The sequence below is a fragment of the Lycorma delicatula genome, chromosome 1, assembly GCF_047948215.1.
Source record: "Lycorma delicatula isolate Av1 chromosome 1, ASM4794821v1, whole genome shotgun sequence".
Taxonomy (NCBI): domain Eukaryota; kingdom Metazoa; phylum Arthropoda; class Insecta; order Hemiptera; family Fulgoridae; genus Lycorma; species Lycorma delicatula.
The window spans coordinates 7,718,749-7,739,839 of NC_134455.1; the positions used below are offsets into that span (position 1 = coordinate 7,718,749).

The 21,091-nt window shown below is 29.4% G+C and overlaps 1 protein-coding gene across 3 annotated transcripts in view; it reads right to left on the reverse strand.

Annotated features, from left to right (window-relative positions):
- Window positions 1–6,133: 6,133 nt before the first annotated feature.
- Window positions 6,134–21,091, reverse strand: part of LOC142323500 (NADP-dependent malic enzyme-like) — a 267,327-nt gene continuing 252,369 nt past the window's right edge. For 2 of the 3 annotated variants that reach the window (XM_075363280.1, XM_075363361.1), the window contains one exon: window positions 6,134–6,585. In XM_075363280.1, coding sequence (XP_075219395.1) covers window positions 6,455–6,585 — 131 coding nt within the window. In that variant the 3' untranslated portion in view covers window positions 6,134–6,454. Of the gene's footprint in view, window positions 6,586–14,570; window positions 14,696–21,091 lie in introns of all 3 variants that reach the window. The other variant, XM_075363446.1, reaches the window with a different exon arrangement.

A 21,091-nucleotide genomic window follows, 5' to 3' on the forward strand; every position in this document is an offset into this window, starting at 1 on the left:
GTAATTTAAAAGGATTAAATGTGCTAAAAATGTTTTATCTTTTTTTTCTATTTTGTATTGATTACATGGGTTAAAGAATATTTTACCATTTCCCAGAATTAAAAAATATATTTCATATTCTTGGTTAGTATATAAAAATACTAACGTATATATAAAATAATGCATTAAAATGTTCTTCATTATAATAATAATAATCAACCTTTTATTCGGAAGGTCCCATCTCAGGTTTAAATATCAGTCAGACACAACATTTTTCATATGCTATAAAATGTCCAGTCCATATTCACAAATAAATAAAAACTTGTTTTTTTTAACAAAGTCCAAAAAAATAAAATAAATTGCACTGAAAAGTAGAAGTAATTTTTCCTGTACTTCCTCAGTACAGTTTTTGAAACTTATTTTTTAAATTTGGCCCCAAACAGATTTTGTAAACATATCTTTTGCATTCGTAACTTTATAATCTGTATCTTGTGTACACATAACTTATTTAAAATTTGACACCGATATGCAATACATTTTAAAAATTCTACTGAAAGCACAGTGGAAAGTTTTTTCTTTTCAGTGCGATTTGTTTTTAAAATTTAATTTTTTTTGGAGTCTGTTCAATTTTCTTTAAAGGTTTTATGTCACTCTTTTTATTTTTCTATCTTTTTCGAAGCTGAAATATGACCAGGACTACAAAAAAGTGGCTTGTAAGAGAAATGTATGTTCTATTGAAACAAAAACGTTCATTTTTTGTCCATTATTTTTCCATTGGTCTTCTAATGCAATTAAGCATTAGTTAATTTCTAAGAAAAAAATTATAAACTGATTTTGATGATATTTACATGGTACCACCAGGAAAAAATTCACTTTCTAAGGCTGAATTGAGAACCTCTTCCACTTTATAGACAGTTTCCTCTACTAAATAGTTTATATTTGTGCTTTAATAATTGGTTGTTTTCACAAAATAGAGGTGTATTATTTTATTGATTTATGCTATCCACCTTAGTCCATCATTTATGACGGTGCATCAACGACAGTACTCAAACTTTAACTATTCTACTAGCAATGAGCAAGGGTACATTTTCTGTAAATGATTTTACTTAGGTGGCTTCCCACAGTCATGTTAAAATTCTTGAAAATAAAGAAATTACATAATTTTTGCCTATTATTTTTTAACCTGTTTAAAAAGCTTAAAAAGGTTTTACTAGACTGAAGATTTGACCAGTTGCTAGTTTTGTATAGGGATAAGATATCAATAACTTTAGTTTTTGCTGTTTCCCTTACTAAATGAAACCTTTGAGAAGAGGAATTTTAACTAGAGCAATTTTTCTATAACAATATTTTATAACTGGTAAATATTGTGCAATATTTTTAGTAAAGTAGTACACAATTATCGATAAGTCATACAATATTTAATTTCAGTTCATTTTCTAACATAGAAGTATTTTTCTGTTAATAGAAATCGCTTGGTATAAAATGTGCGTGTGTCTTGTTTGTTTGCTATAAGTGTGCTTACGCGCGTGCGTCGAAATATTAATACTCTTTTAATTTACTTAATGAAAATTAAAACTTAGAAACTGGCTATCTTAATGCTGTGTAGCTGTAATTTTTATAAGTATATAACAACTGTGTAACTGTAATATAAACTTTTTTTTTTTGTCTTCAGTCATTTGACTGAATCTCCAAGATTCCCTATCTAGTGCCAGTTGTTTCATGTCTGTATACCTCCAACATACTATATCCCTAACAATTTGTTTTGCATATTCCAAATGTTGCTTGCCTGCACAATTTTTACCTTCACCTGTTCCTCAACATCAAAGTGACTATTCCAGGATGCCTTAAGATGTGGCCTATAAGTCTGTCTCTTTTTTAACTACATTTTTACAAATGCTTCTTTTCTTCATCAATTTGCCACAACATCTCTTCATTTGTCACTTTATCCACCCATCTAATTTTTAACATTCTCTTATAGCTCCACATTTCAAAAGCTTTTAATCTTTTTTTCTCAGGTACTCCTATCATCCAAGTTTCACTTCCACATAAAGCTACACTCCCAAACATATACTTTCAAAAATGTTTTCCTGATGTTTAAATTAATTTTTGATGTAAGCAAATTATATTTCTGACTAAAATCTCATTTCACCTGTGGTACTTGGCACTTTATATCACTCCTGCTTCATCCATCTTTAGTAATTCTACTTCCCAAATAACAAATTTCTTCCACCTCCATAATATTTTCTCTTCCCATTTTTATATTTAGTGGTCCATCTACATTATTTCTGCTACATTTCATTACTTTCATTTTGTTCCTGTTTGTTTTCATGCAGTAGTTCTTGCATAGGATTTCATCCATGGCATTCACTGTTTCTTCTAAATCATTTTTATTTTCAACTAGAATAACTATATCACCAGAAAATTGTAGCATCTTTATCTATATAGTATAATACTATAATTTAACTTATGCTATAATAGTCGTATACTACTACTACTACTACTACTACAATACTATTAGTATAGTACTAGTCTATATAATATAAAACTATGACATTTAGTCAATTTTTGTTGTATTGCAACCAACAAAAAACTAATTACAGGAATTTTAAACTTAACTCCCCCAACATTTTTTTGATATATCCAAAAAACAATGGTTTCCCATTTCCCCTACCCTTAACAAACTATCACCAACACTGTCAATGTAGTAGCCTCATTGATCACCTAAAAATAAATTATTCAAAAATTACAAATTTTTATCATTCAACAGATACTTTCTTTGCATTTTCAATTTTTATTAAAGTAATTGTCCATATGCTAATAACTGTTGATGCTAAAAAGATTCTGAAAGATGATCCCAGTTCTCACTCTAATTAGGATTAAAATTGAATTTCCTAACAAACAGGAGAGTGTTAATAGATTGGATACAAATTATTAATCTGTTGTAAAATATTTGAGTACTGTGAAAAAGATAGATAACATTTAAATAATAAGTTTAATTATTTTTGAACAGTTTCCACTTTTAAATAAATTGCAGTCATCGCCAGTATAATTACGAGAGGTTATCTCTAAAGTAAGGACTGTTTTATTGTAAAACACTTTATAAATATTTTTTTATTTCTTTAACTACATACCTTGTACTATTTCTCTATATAATCACCACATGAATCAAGACATTTATTGTAGCAATACCCAGCTTCAATGTACCCTCATATTCCTTCTGTCGCCAGTCCATTTAGCTACTGAATAACACCATTTTTAAGTTCATCGTCACCCACAAACTGCTTAACACTCAAAAATTCTTTCAATTTCCCAAACAAATGGTAATCAGAAGGAGCTAAGTCCAGACTATATGGTGAATGATCGTAAATTTCCCATCCAAATATTATCAGTAAATCACGTCATACCTGCAACATGTGGATGTGCATTATCGTGCAGCTGGATGTTGCTGTAGGTCAGCTGCCTACGTCGTCGATTTTGAATGGCACGCCATAACTTACGTAGTTTCACAGTAGACTTTTGCATTTATAGTTGTTCCACATGGCATGAAATCAATCTGCAATATGCCAAACTAATCCCAAAAGACTGTGACCATCAGTTTACATCCAAATGACTGTGGCCATCAGTTTGCATCCAAATGGCTGTGGCTTGACCTTTCTTGGTCTGGTTGTTGGTAATTGAGGATGACACTTTACTGCCGTTTTCTCTCTGGCATGTAATACGAAATCCACATTTCATTGCCAGTAATAACTGAATTAAGCAACTCATTATCTTTTTCTGTGTAGCGCATCAAAAATTCCAAAGCAGATTCCATTCGGATTTTTTGTGATGTTCTGTTAAGATGTACAGCACCCAACATGTACAAATCTTTCTGAAGCCTAAACAATCATGAACAATGCGACTGATAACATCTCATGAAACAACAGGAAAAAGAAGGGCAAGGTTGGAAATTGCTGAGTGATGATCTTTTCTGATTCGACGCGTTTCAACAAGTCCTTGGTGATTGAGGGCCTCCCTGAATGTTCATCATGCATATTAATTCTGTTATTTCTAAACTTTTCACAACACTTTCAGACGCTTGTCTCATTCATTACATTATCACCTTACACAGCAACCAAATGCCTATGAATTTCAGCCAGCTTAACATGTTGATGGTTTAAAAAATGAATGACCACGTATTTCACAGTCGGCAGTAACATAGATTTTCCTATTCATTTTATAAAATAATAACTAAAGTAATGCAAAATACATTACTAGCGTGACCACAAACAACACAGGTTCACCAACCTTAAGGAGAGAAATTTCCAGCAGTCTTTACTTGAGATATCTCTCATACAATTCAAAGTAACCATTCACCTTACTTTGAAGAAAGCACTGTTGCAATAATTCTCTCAGTGTTTCCCTTATATCTAATAGTAAAATACTTCAACAGACTCTACTAACACATCAAATTTAATAAGACCTTTCCAGTGATTACAATCATTACTTTAGAGAAATCCCAAATTATTATTCTTTTACAGTTTTCAACTATTTTACATTCCATTCAGCAGTACCAACATGAGCACGTCATTTTATTCAAAGTATGTGAATAATTTGTAATTTACCTATTATTACATAAATTAGTATTTTAGAATTAAAATATTTATCTAATTCAAAATTTCCTATTTCATTTGTCAAATTGAGTAATTCTCTACAAAATGTATTGCATCATTAAATGCCTTTAATTTTAATTTTCAGAAATAGAACAATATCAATAACATTTGGCTAGAAATCAAGAATAATAGAATATAACAGGCTAATAAAGGAAATCAAACAAAAATAATGTATTTCATTAAATGAAAAAATGTAATTTAACCTTTTATAAAAGATTAATTTAAAACTGCTAATTTTCTAAACGTAAATACAATATTTTTACAAAATATAAATGTTGGCTGTGGATGTATTAAACTAAAATTGTAATCTTTAAACATCTAATTATTATAAGAAGTAAATATGGAGTTTATAACATTACATCTAATAACATTTTGCAGATTTTCACTAGCTCATAACAATGTAATATTTAGTCTTTTTAGAAAAATGGAAAGTAAAAACATTACACCACTTTAAAAAAAAAAAAAACATAGATGTCCTAACTATAAAACAAAATATTACCTCAACGTAATAAACAAAAATAAAGTTTGAATTTTACAAACTGTTTACAGATCTCAGAGCCTTGGAATCAAGCATAATTATGTACACATTTTAACCTGAAGCAGATCATAAAATTATTTATAGAAAATTCATCTTAGAAGCTTTTATTCATAGTTTTCTTTCTCAGTAAATTATAAAGACATCTTTTATTATAAAACAGAAAACAATTTATCTTAAAGGAGCTTTCATTCGCTTGACCATTTCCATTTTATTCGATCCCATTTTTATGGTCTCTGCTTATAAATATAAATGCAACATTCCTATTACTTTTTTACAGATAAAAAACAATATTGACAATGAAGTAAAGGGAATAAAATAAATTTAGGCTTAATCCAGAAAAATTGGTAAATTTCACTAAACTAGTTTCCTAATTAATTTCTAAAATACAACTGTAATGGGGGAAATCTGTAACAGATTTAGGATTTAATTGCTATGACTATATGTATAAAATTGTAGATAATACATATCACACAGCTACATTGCAATGTTATATTCAGATTTTCAATATTTTTTATTAAAATAATTATGTGAAAAATTATAAAAAATAAATTCAAAATGATAAAGGTTCTCACATTTCAGATCTACTAATATAGGCTGCATTTTCAATTACTGGAAATTAGTATTCTACAATTTATTAGATTTAATAATTAGTCTTGTAGATTTTTTTGCAAAAATCCTATTTCCCCCAATCCAACCAACTTTTTAATTAGTGATTATCTCTTTTAACCAAAAAAATAATTGACTATTTATCAGACTCGCATTTACTTTTATTAATGAGATTTCATGAAAAATTTTAATCATTAATTGTCGCTTTGTATGATTTTTGAAAAATTATTTTTGCTTTGAAGGTCATATATGATTCTTGTAATAGAAATATAAAAATGTATTTCTATTATATTAATGTTATATTAATATAACATTTGTATTTATACACAAGGAATAAGGTCCTAATAATCAGAAAAATACGCACAGGATAAAATTATTTATTTTCAACATCATGTTTATAAAAAAGAATAAATAAATGGACTTTACTATTTTTCTCTAACCTCAAACCCTAATTCAAATAAGAAAAAAAACACTGAATAGATATGAATGAACATTACTACTATGTAGTGATGTTATGATGATGATGATGTATTTGTATTACATATTTTTGATATTCTCAGTTATCACATTGTTACATATTTTACAAATTTCTTTCAGTTTTGTAATATTAAGCCATATATATAATTAAGACATCAACCATATTTCAAATTATAAATAACCTTTTATTTGTACAATGTTGATATTAATTTTTTACTGCTGATTTTGGCCAACTATATGTCTTTGGCAAAACTGGATCTGTGTAATGATAATCATACACAGATGCATTAATAAATTTCTCTATGCTGACTGGTTTAGGATAAATAGATGCTGTGCCTGTTGAATGAACAAAAATAATTAATACAAATATTATAATAAAAATAATCATATATATAATGATAATAAAAGTATCATTAATCGGCATAACAATAACAATAACAATTAATAATATTTAATATTATATTCATTAACTTTGGACTTATATAAAAGACGGAAAAAACAACTAATAATCACCTTCATCGACTATAAAAGGGCCAATGATTGTATACACCGACCATCCATGCTGAATATTCTGAGAAACCTGGGCCTTCACCCTAAACTCATAAACATGATAAAATTAACTTTAACCAATACCCAGTCCAGAGTGAAATTCAGAGGTGAACTCTCTCATAAAAACTGGGTTGAGGCAAGGAGACGGCCTCTCACCACTCCTTTTTAACTGCGCCCTCGAATTTGTCATGAGAAAATGGTATGAAATAAATCCCAAAAATATAAAAATGGGTACTAAGAAAAACTCCATCACACTAAATTGCCTAGGATTTGCAGATAACCTCGCTCTTTTAGCAAATAATATTCAAGAAGCCAAAACACAAATCATGAGCCTTCAAAACCTAGCACAAAAGATAGGGCTTCATATCTCTTTCAAAAAAACTGAACTGATGGCCATAGATCCTCTGGTAATAGAGCACATTACGGTAAACAATCATAAAATTAAAATAGTAAAACAATCTAAATATCTAGGGGAAATAATAATTATAATTTAAATGAAAAAGTGACATGGCAAAACAGGACAAATAAAATGATTAAATCCCAAAAATTAACTCGGTCAACATATAACAAAAAATGCCTTTCGACTAAAACAAAACTTAAACATTATAAAACTGTAGTACAGCCAGAAGTCACCTACGGAAGCGAGACCCTTTTCAAAATCACTCAGAAAAACCGAATTGAAAAAATTCTGAAAATAGAGAGGAGAATTGTCGGAACGTGTATCAATAAAAAACACCAAAAAGAAGGCCGATGGTGGATTGTGCCAAATGAGGTGGTGTATCGAGAAATAGAGCCTGTTACTGATACTATGCGGAAAAAAAGAATCTCTTTCTTTGGTCATCTCATAAGGACACAAGGAAACAAGACTGTCAAGAAATATAATTGAAAAGCTCTGGTTCCAAAAGCTAGAAGTAGGATGGATCAAAGAAATTAGAGAAGATATGAAAGAATTTGGAATTTTCCTGACTGACCTACAGAATAAAACTGGAAAAATTACAAAGCTAAAAGACAAAAACATTAGATTTAAACAAAAGACAGACAAACGACAAAATACAACGAAGAGGGTGTTTACGGATGAAGAAAAGAAAGCAAGATCTGAACGGATGAAGAAATACTTCAGCTTGTAAGAGTAAAATAACACGCTTTTCTCAGAAAAGATCCAACTAAAATTGATTTAAGTGGTCCCATGTTGGCCGTAAAAGCATAATAATAATAATAATAATAATTCATTAACTTTATACCGGTACAATAAATAAGCCTTCAGTTGTTTTATTTTTCTCAGTGCATTTTATTTTACTTACATTTTTTCATTAAGTATTTTACATAATAAATTACTGGTATAACTAATTAGCCATCACAGTACACCATAACAAATACTGAGATTATTGTATATGAATATAGTATTCATCAGAAGTCAGAATATCTTTGGTAGTATACTCTATGTAGTCTTTCGCACAGGTATTATTCATCTTAATGGACATAATGTGCTTAACCAAATCTAATTTTACTTTTAATTTTTCTAATGTAACTGTGTTTTTGTCAGATTTTACTGGGTTTACAAAGATTCAGCAGGATTCTAAAGCTCCTATGGGAATCCAATAGCATTATGAAGAAGTAAGAATGTGTATGTGTGTTATAATAATGATGGATAACATAATGACCACTGTGTTAATAAAATGTAATATTATATGAAATATATACCACCAAAACACAGTAATTTGATCAGTTAAAACTGACCATTATTAATTTCCATTAATTGAGTTTTGTGGTATATATCTGCAGTTGAAATTAAATACTATAACTACATCAAAACATATTATTATAATACTTGTCATTTTTATTCAAAATTGCTTTTGATTTTGTAATTTTGAATTGTATTATTAATTTATATTTAAATTTTGATGTCCAGCACTGGAATGTATTATATTATCCCAACTGAAGATGCGGAATACCGTGAAGATCAATTATTAGAAATTAATACGCTAAGTTTAACTTACCATATTACTGCGTTTTGGTCCGTTTGTGTATGTATATATATATATAAAATGTATGTATGCAAAGATAATGGTCTATGTTTTTTTTACTGCAGTGTATGATGAAAATTTATTAGCAAATCATTTATAAGCTATGTAGTACTAGTAATAACAATTTGATGGTACTACTATAAAAAATGAAAGAGTTACAAATTAAGTGAATTAAGTGCTCTAACATATATATATATATATATATATATATATATATATATATTATTAAACATAATATTATATTATATATTATATAATAATATTATATTAATAGACATTAATATAATAGAAATATATATATATATTATTTCTTTTTAAAGAGATTTAACAGTAGGCATTCTACCACAACAGCGATTTACTGGGCTATACTGCACCATTTCATTCTTAACTTGAAGAATTACTTTTACTTTTCATAGTAGGGCAGATAGTAATACACACACCAAACAATGTAATAATATATGAAGTAAAGTATTCATTGATGAATTCCTTTCTTCTTAAAACTGTTAGTCGCATTTAAGGTAACATTTTTTTATACAAAAATCCTATTTCCTCCAATTCAACCAACTCCATTCCATACCAATCAGTGGTATCTCTGTTAACAAAAAAATCTGACAATTTTTTTATCGGACTTGCATGACTTTTATTAATGAAGTTAAGAAAATAAGGTATTTCATTTGGTTAAATGCCAAATGATTAGATGGATATTGCAAAATATTGCCCATTATTAACAGTTATTCTCTACACTTATTTAGGATAATAATCTCAGATTTCAAATACATAAATACAGTTCAACAAATTACATCCTGAAGGCAGAATATATAATTATTATTAGTAAAGATTAATCTTTGCTTTACGCTTTTCTCTATCTTTTATACGTCCACTGATCTTTGCTTAACTAAAAATATTTAAAATATTGGGAAATGTTTACAATCTTGATCACAGTCATACAATTTTTTATATCAATATTTAAAAAAATGTTTAATATTTAAACTGTTTTTAATTTAAATCTTCAGAAAGATTGTGATGAAATACGGATCTCTGTCAAATTATTATGTTAAGAAAAAAAGTATTTATAAAAAAATTAATAAAATATTTATTTTATTGAAAAAAAAAAAATATATATATAAAAGAATCATGCAAAATATAACACAAAAACAAAGAAAAATATATGTACAATACTACAATAAAAATAATTGATAAAAGTATTCATGCAATGCTATAAATGAATTGAGGTAAAATACCTAATTCATTTATTATGTAAATGTTTTGTTATTTTAATAAGAGGCAGTATATTTACAGCAAGCATAGCAGATGACTATATCAAATTGTATACTACTGGAATATTAATTAAATAAAATACGCTTCTTCCAGAAATAAACTGAATAAAATGTCCATTAAATAGATTTTTGTCAAAATGTATATGCGCGCGCATGAATGTATGCACATTACTACATAGATTACAAATTTATAAATGCACTTTTTAAACTAATTCAATTACAAGATAAGCATCTGTGAATTGACGATGAACTACTTTTACAATTGTATTTACAAATAAAATGAGGTAAGTTTTGTTATTATCAACTGCTGTTACAAAACAATTTTATACATACATTTTTGAACAGTTTTCATTGCATGAAAACAGTTCAGTTTTGGAAAAGTTGCATCTTCAGTTGCATTGGAAAAGAATGTGATCAGGAAACCACCAAGAATAAAATCAATGCTTACTCATTCATTATCATAAGATTCCAACCAATTCCCCATCCATAATCTTACTTTTACTTACCATCCATATTTTTTGTTGTTTTTTTCATTTTAGTCATTTAAGTAAATTTTTTATTAATAATGGTTACAATGAAGATCAATTATTTTTTTGGTAAGTCGTATTAGGTTTTCAGTCAAAAACTTACCTAAGCGATCACTTTATTTTTTGTGAAGGTACATAATCAAAGGGGTTTGCTTGTGTTTCTCAGGCAATAATAAACTATTTTTAAATTGTGATAATTTTTACAAACATTTTAATGAAATCATAGTTTGTCTTTATTTTCAATGTAGATATTTCAATTTTTTTATTGTAAAATTTTAGAAAAGTAAAAGTTTCAGAGTTTAATGACACAAATTTTACTGAACTATCTTAACAGAGGTAATTCAGAAAAAGTATTAATACTCAACTGGAGGTGTTGATCTCCTACATCCGTATAACTTAAACAACAAATATAACAAAATATAACTTAATATAACAAAATAAATTAGTGGTGCAGACTAGTACCCAGAACAAACTTCATGCCATTCAGACAAAATCTCACAAGCCAACTTTCTCATTAGACGGACAAGTGCACAACAACATGCTCTTCCCCTCATCACAATGTTTTTAATAGAAAACTGTACACTCTTTACTGCAGTGATTCCTAACTGGTATGTTGCAACAGATTGGTGTGTCACTCAGATCCCATTGGATGAGTCACAAATTTTTAGGATTTAAAAATAAATTTTATGCCATTAAGAAAGTCTCTATTCAACATAATTTATACTCAACATGAAACCTTTAATATAGTAACATTTATTTTGAGACAGACTGTACCTGTCAACCCTTGCAACAATGCTGAGTTTAATTTTTGTCTTCTTGCCAATAAATTTTAAGTGATACTCTTCATACTTTGAATAACTAAATTTTCAGTGTTGTCACATTGAGAGATTTATCCCTCAGAATAGGGATTTTTCAAGACTGAGGGGGAATTTTCTGTTGAAAAAAACTTGGAAATACTGAGTGTTTAAGTCTAAACACTCTGTATTTCCAAAACAGTCGTTTAAAATTAGTCATCAAAACGTATTGGCCAGTTTCAGTTTATATGTGACACAAGCAGGTAGTAGTACAACTATTTTATGAAAGTATTTTTATATCAGTTTTATCATGGATAGATTTCTCATTCAAAAAAGATGAGCTGAATCATGTTCTGGACCTTTGATAATAATCATGGCAGTGCTAGTTCGAGTAATGTGAAAGGAAATGATTCAGTTCTTTAGGATTCTGTAAAGTGAGCTGCGCTTCGTACATACAGTGATGAATACTTGCAGAATGGTTTTACATGGCATGGAGATTTCCATTTCTGGTGCACAATTCCATCTCTGATAAAACGTTGCATACTTCATATGCAATGCTGAGTTGAAAGCCCAACAGAAAAAATCTCATAATATAGTTAAGGAAATACTACCCACAAAAAGCATTGTGAAATAATGCTTGGTAACACTTTGGAAGAAGAAATATCCAATATTCCTTTATCCAATAATACCATTAGCTGCAGAATAAAAGAAATGTTTCATGACAATGAAATTAATATGAGCAGTAAATTAGTGGGGGATACTGAGTTTACAGTTGGATGAAAGTACTGACACAAGTGGTAAATGACAATTAATAAGTACTATTAGGTTCGAATATAATTTAGGTATTATTAAACAATTTTTATTTTGCCAAGAACTTAAACTACTACTACGGGCAAATGTGTGTTAATAATTACTTTGTTGAACAAAATATTTCCAGGGAAAACTGCATCTCTTATTACACTGACAAAGCAGTAGTATTAATGGGGAAAATCAAAGGTTTTACAAGTTTCATCAGAGAAGTGATAACAACAAATTCATTGTTTTTTTGAATACAGATAAGTTAATTATGAGAACTGTTGATAGGGGGAATCTTTAGAATATGTGTTAAGAACGACTATTTAAATGATGTTTGAAAAGTTCTGCAAAAGCTCAGCCATAAATGGTAGCCCAGCTAACAATTTATGGCTGCATTCAGAGATATAAATTGGCCTTCTAGGGGCAAATCAATGATCCAAGTGGTAGAGCTTCAAGAAGAAGCTCTCTTTTGAACTCTGAATGCAAGCATACAACAAAGAGAAAATACAAGAGGTAACACAAAAAAAGGAACTTTTGAATTCAAAGTGACAGCACTACTTTATGCAAATGCAAACTTGCCACTCAGTTGTCATGGAGCAATGGAACGGTCAACAGCATGCTTTTTCCATAAAAAATGTTTTACAAAACCAATGATAGTTTGGAAGATGCACAGAGGGAGTTCAATTCTGTTTTTTTGTCACATTTCAGCCACAAACAAAATGGACAAGAATAATTCTAGTTCCAGAAGTCAACAATACAGTAAGGAACAACACTCACAAAAAATCAAGTTTCTATATTTAATAATTTTTGAGAAAAGTATACTTTTGTATTAAAATTGAATTTGCAGAAATCTAAGTTTTACTGACTTTTAAAACTGTCCTGCCCCATAATCTGGCTGGATCTTCACCACCTCAAAATTTACAGTCAACAAGGTTTTTATCACTTAAAATACTTATATAATATTAAATTACCTACTTCTGAAGAATTAAAATTGTTATTTATCAAATAAAACATTTTTTGACTAACTGTTTGGCTGTTTTAGAGGAACTGGCTTGGTTTTCACAGTAAAGTTATATCTGAACTGCCAGGACAGATTCAGGATTTGTAGGTAATCTTTGTTTCCTCGTAAATTTACTGCCGTGAAAGGTTCTTTTACATTTATACGATGTTTTTTGTGTAGGCATTATTGATGACAAAATATTTAAACAGACTAGCAACTAAATAAAAATAAAAACAGACGTTCATAATAATCAATAACAAAACCAGCTGTGTTCTAACAGTCTAAATTATAAAAAGCTGCCTGCGTTCTAGTATATATAGAGACTTATGAAGCAGAAAAGAGCTATGTTCTGGTATACATAACAAAATAATATATTTATGTAATGTGTTATTTAGCTATTAGCTCAAAACATGGTTACCAGATTCAAATTTTCAACACTAATTATATTATATTTCTAATGAACAAAGAAAATAATTATATGAAATTACACAGGAAAGATGCCACAATGCAATGGTACCAAATTAAAAAAAAAAAATTTTTTTATCTTTCCCCTTAAGTTCTATGGAAAATGTAAAAAACATGTGTTAAAAGTTAAGTACAGAAAATAAAAATATTCACAGAATTATAAAAATAATAGTGTAGGACACACGTGGAGAATTTTATGAAAACAGCTTTTATTGACATAAAAAAAGCTAGAAGATCCAAGGAAGAGATGACATCCAACAAGGAGTCTTGCGTCCTTCTGAGGTAGTTTGAGGCAAAGGCAACCACCAGAACTGAGTTTATGCTTAATTGTGTGTTTGTCTCTGGGTGGTGGGGGGTAACTACAAATGTAAAAAATAAAGTAATTCAAAGAGGCAGAAGCCATATTAACTAACATCTATATGAATGAAAATTTGTGTAATAAGCTCAACATGTTACTTAATATGAATCATACTTAAATACATAAAAATAGGGGTAACTACAAATGTAAAAAATAAAGTAATTCAAAGAGGCAGAAGCCATATTAACTAACATCTATATGAATGAAAATTTGTGTAATAAGCTCAACATGTTACTTAATATGAATCATACTTAAATACATAAAAATACAATGATTATAAATCAATTACCAAATATCAATCAAAGTTACACTGAAGAAACTTAAAAAAAATAGGTGATAAAACCACTTTAAAATAGATTTTTTTTCTAGATTTTATTTTGTACTATAATTTTACTCAAAACATTTTGCATACATACTAGAAAATTACTCTTAAAAATTTATTTACAAAACAAAACTTTATTTTCAGTATAAAACACACAAAACAAAAAGTATGTATATCATGCATTTATAAGACCCAAACAGCAAACTACACCTTCTTTTATAATTTTGGCCATGAGTACATGCGGGATATTGTTTGTTGATAATTAAAGTCATAAAGTTGAGCTCTGATAAAAGCTTCTTTATCTTCTGGTTCAGGATATACTGATGCTAATGATCCTGAAAAAGTATATTACACACACAAAATTATAATGTCAATGTATAATAATGATAGCAATGCAGTAACCCATTTTTTATATTATGAAAAATCAATTAAATCGCCTACGCATAATTAACAAAAGCAATGAAATTAATGTATTTATAAATATTTAGCAATAACTCATGTAGTTTCAATATCTGGTACACTAAATATGACCAAATAGTCCCCAATATTAGATTTAAAAAATCTTAAATTTCATTTTGAAACCAAGAATACTGTATAGATTCCAAAAGATAACCAGAAAATGTATATAGAAAAATATTAAGAATAACTAGTACTTCTATGCGTATAACACCAAACCTGCTACGCTGAAAGAATAAAGTAAATAATTATTTAAAAAAGTAACCAAAATCAAAATTGTTAAAAAGTAAGAAAAAATTTTTTCCAAATACTTAATTCCTTAGATACTTTTTTAAATCTGTCCTGCTTCTACAAAACTAATTTCTAGATATAATATAAATTTGTTCTATAATACTACATACATATACTTCATATAACTGATATTACATTAATGGAATTCATATTTATGTGCCTCAACTGCTTTTCTGTTTGCGATTATTATGGTTTTTTATATATGCCATCTACCGTTCCATTCAATTACCAAATAAATATGATGTATTTTGGTGCTGAATCAAAAAAGTGTCTAAGGAATTCATTAAATATTTAGATGAAATTATTTCTTACTTTTTAGCGCATTTTGATGTTGGCTTCATTTTTTTTTTAAATAATTATTTCATAATTTTTGTGTGTCTAATTAATAACAATAAGTTATTCAGTGGTGTTAATGTGCTCCTTTTTGGTGATATAATGCAGCTGCCCCCAGTCAAAGGCTATTGGTGTTTTGTTCAATCTCCTTGGAGTGAAGCAGAAATAAATTTGTGGGATCAATTTTTATTTTAGAGAATTAACAACAAACATGAGACAAAGAAGTGACATAGATTCAATGATTTTTTAAATAACTTGCGTTTTGGCAAAATTACCAATTTTAAAATTGGCCAATTGGAAATGCTTTGCAAAAGAAGGACCCTTTAACAGACAAATTTGCAGATAGAAATGCTGTAAGAATATTCCCAACTATTAAATTAGTAGTAACATAATATTAATATGAATGTAGTAGTAGTAGTAATAAAAACAAATATAGTTTATATTATTAATATTATTGATGAATCATGAGAAGCTGCAATATATGGGAAAACTCCCCTCGGAATGTTATTCCAGTAGACATCAATGTAGTGACGTTGCATAATATACAATTGGCAGAGAGAGGATTCAACAGGTATGTTATGATGTAATATATCAATTTCTGATAGTTAAACAGCTCTATGGGAATTATAAAGAAATTCATATTGCCTGGTCTACAAAGGGAACTGCTGGAAAGGGGTGAATTACCAAAAGCAATGTTAAATTTGAAGATGAAACAAAAGGTACAAGGTACAAAAATGAAAGATGAAGGTGGTTGTGCACTTCTTACACTGGTTAATATGTTTCAAAAGCTACTAATGGATATGGAGATGTAGGAAGACATATGCTACCTTTAATTTTTAATTGGGCTGAAACAATGCATAAATTGAAAGGTATAACATTAAATAGAGCTTTAGTAGATTTGGGAAAAAAGTATTTGCAAAAGGACAAGTTTATGTTGCTCTAAGTTGAGTCAGAAGGTTAGATGGTTTAGCTTCGAGTGATTTAGATCCACGTAAAGTACTGAATAGTCCACACAATAAAAAAGTACTTGCAGAGATGGAAAGATTGAAAAACCTTGCACAGAACTGAATAATGTGCTACATTTCACTCAAGGCATCAATACAATGATTACTATCACATATCAACAGTGTTATGAAGAAATTTAGTTGTCCAACTTGTTTTAAGATAAGATATCTCGATTTTTGATAATTTTATTAATAGTGCTACAAATCTTCTGCATAAACTCACATTACCTGCCCTACAAAAGACCATATAACATCATCTAACATGACACAGAGAACATCAGAATTCCCACTGATGGAAAAAGAACTTTTTTCCATCAATTATCAGACTGATTTTTTCTATCTAACATTTTTTTTCAACATCATGCATGGTACCATTCAGCTATGTTGATTGCAACAAGATTTATTTTAACTGGATTAATGGAAAAAAAATTATGCATGAACAAAATAAAAAAAATTAATCTCCTTTTTTGTAGTCTAAAAAATTTGCATTCTTTTGATGTATATGTTTTTTGGGCTGAAGAAGAGGAGTGCATAATTTGATGACTTTGCTTTGTTTGATCTTTCTCTCATTTTTTAAGAACAATTTTAATTATTCCACAACAATTTTCAAAGTTTCTAACTTCTTGATAGTTAAATTCTTTTCATAACTCTGAAAGAAGGCAATTAGTTGATCAATTATTTACAATCATACAATTATGATTTAGATTAATATTCTTAATCAAAAATACAACCCAGTGTCAGTTCTTAATTCATAATTCACTATCATTTTATAAAATGTTAATTATTTAAATTTGAATTTTTAAGGATAATATTACTTCTTAGGCTTTAGTTACAATTCCATTTATAATTTATTTCTTATTTACACAATGACTAATGATTTCTTAAGTGTAAATAACCACCAAGCATTCTATCAAAACAAAATGTCTTCTTTTTTTTGTAAAATAGTTCATTTCAACCGAGCAAACAATGTAATCTATTCATATACTATAATAATAATACTATTATTATAATAATCTATTCATAATACTTAATGCATAAGGTAGACATGAAAATGTCAAAGATGTGTAAAATATTTTCATACAACCTTCTATAAAAGCAGACACAAAGACATATGATAAAACGGAACACAACATCCACCATATCCCTCAAAGAAGTTAAGTACTTTTCATAAAACAGTATCCTTATTTATTTATAAAGGAATTTAAAAAATACAATAAAATTTCATTTATACATCCTTCAATCCTTCATTATAGGAAACTAAATTTTATAGAATGAATTTTTTCAGTCCTTACTTCAGTCATCAGAGGTAAAAGATGTGCACAAAGAATGATTACAACATTCTTTTATAGATTAAACATTACTCAAGTGTAACAGTGAGCCAAATAATGGTATTAACAATGCAAACAGTCATATTAATATCTTAAAACAACGAGATCCTAGTCATTAAATAATGGATTTATAATCAAAAGAAAATTGGCGTCATGTGTAAGCATGTAACAGTGTAATCAAATTTGCTCACAACTATCACATGCCATTTGCAATGAGTCCTCCTAATCACTGAGTATTGAACATTTTTGTAGAGTTACCCTTATACTTAATGCAAGGGAACTCCCTCAGTCACTTCTCTAGCAAAACTTTTACTCCTGTTTTACTTTCTTCCTTCTGTACAAGCCACCAAAGTTTCCCAGGGGGGGCAATGCTTTCGCCATTTTTATAAACAGCACGTACAAACAATATGTTCAGAAGGGGCCAGCACAGCTTTATACTCCAATTCCTTTATTACAAATTCCTCAGCAGCTGGAATTAGTGGAGCCGTGGCTCAATATGTGGATAATCAGGGTAAACAGATTCTAGTCTGTGTTATTCACATATAAGTGAACTGGAAATTTCAGGAGTGAAAATACCTTTTGGGATGAAGATCAAGTATCTGGGATCTGGGAGTGGTTCTGGAAAAATGGCTTACCTTAGGAGAACATGTACAGCATGTAACCCAGAAGGCAAAGGCTGCCAGAGCCTCCCAAAATAAAAATCATGTATCGGCTTTATGTCTTGTCAATTCTGACTTACCTAGCTGACAGGGGGGTGTTGTTTTGCTTCTCCCTCTAGAAAAATCTGTAGGCTGTCCAAAACATTGCATTGCAGACAATTTTTGGGGCACTGTGGTTTGTCAGAAATGCCACACTTCGCTACAATGCAGGCACAAAAAATGTATCAGACACTTTGGGAGGTCTGCTGTATCTGAGCACCAGCATCTCGGAGATATCTGCCCAGAGTATCCTACAATGCAGGGTGTAAGCAAAAGGCATCATGCCACATTAGACATACCACTGTAAATGGTGGAATGCAAAGTCAAGTAATGACAAACCTAGCCAGAAGCCTTTGTTACAGGTAATCCAACTGTGAACCTCAGAGCTAACCTTGGCCCTGATAAAAATTTGATAGGAAGTAACGTTTTGTACTTTTTATATAATTTATTTCGTAAATTTTTACCCTTATACTCACACAAGCACAGACATACTTATAACAATGGTTGATTATGTTCGCATCAGAAATGCGATTTTTTTTAATGGTTAAAAATACTTTGACCTTGAACTTTTTGTAACCCTAAAAAAAATTCAACAGGCCGTGCAAAATAGAGAAATACATCGAAATGAAAAGTATTAAGGTAAGTTGTAGTCTGTATCCCAATTTTCTCTCTTGATTTGAGTTTTATGATGGTTACCTAAGCCTTCACCATGGCACTGAAAATTTTTAAAAAATATAAAGTTTGAAAAATGTCAAATTCACTTTTACCCTTTTCTGCCTTTTCTAATTGTATTTGGGCAAGTTAAAACCACTGGGAACTGGTGATAATTGTGACGTTTTACACCTGAATAAATTTTTAAATAGCTTTTAACTTTTGACCTGAGAGCTACAATTATGTCACTGACAGAACATGCATCATCCTTCAGCGAAAGAAGTGCATTACATCCTCCAATAACAGGGCCCCCAAGAGGCATATTCCTGCTGGGTTGTAAGGCCACTGAAAGGGCTTCAGGGGACAGATTGAAGGGGAATCTCACTGACAAAATGAAGTACACATGCACTTGCCTCCCAAGGTCAGGCCCTTTGAATACTCAACCGGTCTGAAGGATTGGAACACAATAATTAATTCTGTCCATAAATAAGACAAAATAAATATCCTTACATTCCGTTCCACATAAAATGCATGGGAAACAACTCACAATACAATCCTACAAGTTCATACTTCAATATCTTTTGTAATCATTTTTTCTTTTTGTAATTATATCACTATTCCTAGTTTTTAACAAAGCACACAAGAGCATGATGAAATCAATTCTAATAGTGTATGAAAAATGCCAATTCTGTCCAGGATTTCAACCCTGAACCTTTGAATGAAATCACAGGCACTACCAACCCCAACAAGGTGGTTGGAAATGAACATCAATGGATGTCTTCAATGAATATTTACAGTGTTTATTTTAATCATTATACTTTACCATTATTGTCTTATACCTCACTTCAAAATCACTTAAATATTTATTTTATTTATATTTACTTTACTTTTAATTGGTTTCATTAAAAATGAGGATATCCCATGTTTGGGATACACATTGTGAATTTTTCTCATTAAGCACATATATTAGCTGATAATTATTTTACCAAACCAAAAACCTGTCTGTTACATCCACGGCTGTGAAAAGTTTTGGTGTATAGTAACAATTACTATTCACAGTAATTCTGCATATAAGGATATGCCAATAACTTTACTAAAAGATATTTTTCACCACTTCCTTAAACAATAAAGTTAAATTTTAGATCATGTACTTCATTAAAATGTATAGATCCACTTTCAGTTATTTTACTAAATATCAAACAACAAATGGATGGTAGGTAACTTTAAAGCTATAAGATTAAATTATTTACATTAATACATAGCTTGGTTTACCCAGCACTCACCTCAGCTTCTATTATTTTAACTCTTGCAACTCCCAGATACAAGATTCAGATATTTGGTTGATTCCACAGATTTAAAGAGAGGATTGACACATCCCACTGAGTCAGAATAAACAAGCAGCTTGCTACTAGAAAATGCTAGTATATCCCAAAAGGAACATGTCAACTACCAATATGGTAACTGATCTGATTCACATTTCCTTCTTGGAAGAAAGTAGTAATGAACTAGACTAGTTTTTATTCTTTAATCATTTTTCTAAGAAAAGAAGGAATAAAGGAAGGGGAGAGAAGATAAGGGCCAGTAACTTACACAGAGCCTGCTATAACCAGGCTAGTTTGGGATGAACAAAAAGTATTGTGAGGATAGTGTGTTATCAAATGTAATGCTTTTCAATGATAAAAAAAATATTGTACTTACTCGGCCAGAAAAACCATCAAGGCCTACTTATAAAAAATAAATTTACGTAAAAAATATATCAAATAAGTCCAGATAACCATTGAACACAAACCTAAATTGGATACTAAAATTAAGAAATTAACAAATAGCACTACCAATAAACATTTATTAACAATGAGAAGCAACACACACTGTGTACAAATTAGTTATAACCAACCAAGAGTCCAGTACCGTTAAGAATTTATTATAGATCCAGATAATAACATACAGTGGATTTCTAAATCAAAACATCA